Genomic DNA, 4810 nt, shown 5'->3' on the forward strand with positions numbered 1-4810 from the left:
CACACACACACACACACACACACACACACACACACACACACACACACACACACACACACACACACACACACACACACACACACACACACATCTAAAATCACACTCACAGACAGGCAAAGGCAGACTCAGGTTAAGGAGATAGGCCGCTGTTGCTAGCACATGTAATGCCTGTGGCGACTGCCAACACACACACAGAAACAAACAATAATTTCAAAGGTTATTCAAAATGGTTAAAAAATACGATATTTCTATTCACATGTATCCAAATATACTTTTGACTTGCATGAACGATGAATGATAGTATAGTGAGGACAGTGCCTTCCAGCTGTCAGGGGTAGTATAGCCTGGTTATCACCAGAGCCAATAACAAGTGAGATAAGGTCTGGAGACCTGCCTACTGTAAATCCCGTTGGGAATGTGCGGTTTACGATTGACGACGGCTGTTTACTGGGCGCAACGAATATGCATCATTTGGCATACGAAGCCATAGCTAATAGTGTCAGTTGTATCTATTCAAACAAACTGCAGTCATCGCCTTTCCACGCCTCCCTGCTCTCTGATTGGAGAGAGACAGGGACCATGATCTGGTACACTTGCTGAGGGTAGACTCCACTGCTGTCTTTCAGATCCGAACGATTGTGCAAAGCAGCATGGGATTTTCCAGGCTATCTCTCCCTAGCATGTCCATACAGTTTTCAGGATTCAAGATTCAATACATGTATTGCCATTTAGTAAAAAAAGCTGATATAAATTTGTTTTGGCACACTCCCAACATGAAAGACATACAAATTGGCATATGTATACAGTATAGGCCTATTGCATATACACAAAGGCCCAGAACCATGCAGTCCATCTGTTCACCAACTAGAGGACAGTGCATGTAATACATTAGTTTCATAGATACCTGGAAGACATGGAAGTTCGCCCCTCAGTTCATCACCACCACAGCACATTCCCCAATTAAACAGTTTTGATTTTCCAAATAAACATCTTCAAGTGGACTTGGAACCAGCTGTCTGGGAGATGAAACCAGTGCAACCAGCAATTACATTTGAGATGGTAGTTATGGTGTCAGATGGCAGAAACGGATGGCGAAGCATAATCCAAAATAATCTTCTGAAGTTCAAAGGGTGGCAGGTTCAATCCCCACCCTTACCAATCCCTTCCTCCCTCCATGGCTGAAGTGCCCTTGAGCAAGGCACCAAACCTCATCCCCAGGTACTGTAACCAATACCATGTATATAAATAACTGTAAGTCGCTTTGGACAAAAGCGACAGCTAAGTGTAATGTTTTGAAATGTAATAAATGAAGATGTCAGACACCTGGACAGATGAGGTGGCATACAGGTGACAGGTAACATACAGGTAAGGCACATGAAGGTACAACACACTGACAGGTAAACAAAATCTAATAACACCAATACTATAAACATAGGTAAAGAACTATTCTCTATTCTCTTAATAATAGCCCATTAAACTATGCTACCCTATTTCTAATGGCAGTAGAAGACTTAGTAATACACATTAAATGATGTTTGATCACAAATGAACTGATAGACTGATCACAGTGTCCGCTCTGTGTGTGTGTGTGTGTGTGTGTGTGTGTGTGTGTGTGTGTGTGTGTGTGTGTGTGTGTGTGTGTGTGTGTGTGTGTGTGTGTGTGTGTGTGTGTGTGTGTGTGTGTGTGTGTGTGTGTGTGTGTGTGTGTTTCTTTTGTCCATGTTGCCATAGTGCATGTTTTTCGTCATGCACAGACTGCAACATTTCTGATGTGTATTCAGCTATTCAGAGTGCCAGTTCAGTACAGGAGCATCACTAGTCAGGTACAGGGACCTACACAGTACCACCAGGACAATACCAGGCCACATAGCACTGCATTTCTGATAACAATTGTTTCTCTAGTCCAGAGTTTCTCAACAGGGGCTCTACAGCCCTACAGCCCTGGTGGGTGGGGGGCTTTGGCAGGCTTGTTCAAAAAAATCTTGAAAACCACTACCCATATCAGCCAACATTGACAGAAATGAGATTTCCTTAGTTCTAATAGAACTTTTTCTTAGTTCCCATTAGAATGTCTCTGGTTAAAAATACTCGAATTTGAAAATCTTACAATTCTAGAGTTTGTGGGATGTTATAATTCTGGGATATTAGTAATAATTCATAAAGTTCCATCAAAGTTCATCAGGTGTAAAGAGAATGTCTCTGGTTAAAAATACTGGAATTTGAAAATCCTACAATTCTAGAGTTTATGGGATGTTATAATTCTGGGATATTAATAATATTTCATAAAGTTCCATCAAAGTTCATCAGGTATAAAGAGCAAGTACAGAGATCTTTTGATTGTCTAGGAGGCAGTAACCAAACACGGTCCCTCAACCAAAAGGATTAGAGGCAACATGTGATTGACACTCCAAAGCTGGCAGGTGATTGGTTAACATGGCAGTCCATTCAGAGTTGGTTTCAAATGGCACTTGGAAGCAAGAAAATACAAAAGATATCCTTTGACTTGATGGATATTGACTTAGTCTCAGATCAAAGACATCTCATTGGCTGGACCCAACTCAAGAGGCGGGACATCAGCCCTCGGCCCTCTGCAAGGCCATGTCCACATGCTTGCATTTCATTAGTTGTTGCACCTGTCACTTAGCAGGTAGAGAAGGCAGAGGCCACATGGAAGTAACAAAAACAGACATCCTTTGATTGGCAAAGCCCAAGAGACGGGACCACAACAGTTGCCTATCTGCTAGGAGCTTGCATTTGATTAGTCTACCTGCCCGTCACTCAAGACATCTGGAAGGTAATTGGTTGACCCTTCCATCACTAATGAAGACCAGCAGAGTTCGAGGCACTCCGTGCGTATCTCAAGGGCAAGCGCTTTGCAGGTGATTGGTGGACGCGCCCGTCAGTCAAGACGTCTGGCAATTTGATTGGTCGGTCCTCCCGTCCATCACTTAGGAGGAGAAGCATAACCCACAGCACTCCATGCATATCTCCAGGCAGTCCGCAGACTCGCAGCAGGCGTCTATGATGCCACAGTCGAGGTCGCAAGGAAGGTCACAGTCTCCGCACTCCTCGGACGCACAGCAGCAGCAGAAACATGCGTCATCCGATGCACACGAGCCGCATGTGGCACAGTCCAGCACGATGTTACACAGCATCAGGAACTCACAGAAGAGGCACGCCAGGATGCAGTGCACACAGCAATCTAGAGAGAGAGAGAGAGAGAGAGAGAGAGAGAGAGAGAGAGAGAGAGAGAGAGAGAGAGAGAGAGAGAGAGAGAGAGAGAGAGTGTCAAGCACATTCCAACATGATGTTACACAGTATTGGGAAATCACAGAACAGACACGCCAGGATGCAGAGACACGGCAATCTACACACACACACACACACACACACACACACACACACACACACACACACACACACACACACACACACACACACACACACACACACACACACACACACACACACGGAAACACAAATACAGCCATCAGTAACTGCCAGGATGTAGGGAACACAGCAGTCAAGAGGTGAGATAGCACACACACACAGGGGTGGATCTAGCCATTTTGGGGACCTAGACCATGCCCCCCCCTATGCATCTGCTATACAGGCAGATATCATTTATTATTTTACAATAATTTATCTTAATATTACAAATATTGTCACATTGCAAATTTGCAGTAGCCTACAACAGTAGCATTGTCCCATGTCATTCACTTCGTCACTGCCAACTAGCAGAGTAGAACATTAGTAAACCTTCCGAAGCCTCATACATATTGGTAGTGCTCACCTATCAGTCTGGACCTTAAACTCAGCGGTATCGTCAGAGAGAGTAAAGAGAGAGAGGTTCCATTGCCCCATTGTTTCCTGGTTCTATTATGGCCCCCCTTAGGCAGACCTAGGCAGACCTAAGGACTGTTCTATTCATTGTAGGAGCATTATGACACGGCCCTTTAGGCAGACCGGAACCTGGTCGCGTTAGGTGCCCATAGAAACCTATTATGTTGGCATATCTCTATAGAATATCTCTGGTATCGTGCTGTGTACCATGCCCGAACTGGAGTGTTGACTGGTAAGTGGCGGATTTGAGCTCTAACTAACGTATATCACCTCAGTTACATTCAAAACTAGAAATGCACTCAGAGAGTGCAGACCTCTGCCAAGGAAGCTGTTTGATAGAACATTTGACTATGTTACACCCTTTTTTGGGAAGTCTTTCTGCCTTCTTTTTGTCGAGATAGAAACTGGAATGTCAAAATCCACCCTGCGCAATTTAATTTGCGGTTACTAGAGGCGTCTAGATTTCTAGGCGAGCAATGGTGAAGAATCTTTTAAAAAGCCTCCTGGTTCCGGTTCGGGGTCCATAAGGTATTATTTACTCCAAAGGGGTGTAGCGCCTTTATGTTTGTAGCCGGGAGGGTGCGTAGGTTCCACAAAGTAATCCAATGAAGCAGCAAGGAGGAACTCGCACACCACTGATGCAGATGCATAAATTGTTTTAATGCATAAGGAAAGTAAAGAAGGTGCTACCCAGTGAATGCAAAACGTCCTTCAGACCAGTCTTTTTGGCACTGATGATGGTCTGAAGGACCGAAAACGTTTTGCACTTCACTGGGTAGCATCATCTTTATTTTCCTTAGGCATTAAAATTGTTGCATCGGCATCAGTGGTGTGCGAGTTCCTCCTTGCTGCTTCATCCGGGTCCATAAGGACCATAGGCCTCGATGAATAAATGTGATTTTAGGTGTTTTTTGTGTGTAGCCAGTGTGGGAGCTTGGCGGATATGGAGAGGTAGACTGTTTCAAAG

General features: G+C 44.4%; 1 protein-coding gene across 1 annotated transcript in view; it reads right to left on the minus strand.

The window, feature by feature from the left end:
* Positions 1-1703: 1703 nt before the first annotated feature.
* mdfi (MyoD family inhibitor) overlaps positions 1704-4810 on the minus strand; it is an 8524-nt gene continuing 5417 nt past the window's right edge. The window contains exon 3 of the mRNA XM_063216707.1: positions 1704-3202. Coding sequence (XP_063072777.1) covers positions 2949-3202 — 254 coding nt within the window. The 3' untranslated portion in view covers positions 1704-2948. The remainder of the gene's footprint in view (positions 3203-4810) is intronic.

This window comes from Engraulis encrasicolus, chromosome 14 (genome assembly GCF_034702125.1).
Source record: "Engraulis encrasicolus isolate BLACKSEA-1 chromosome 14, IST_EnEncr_1.0, whole genome shotgun sequence".
NCBI classification, from domain to species: Eukaryota; Metazoa; Chordata; class Actinopteri; order Clupeiformes; family Engraulidae; genus Engraulis; species Engraulis encrasicolus.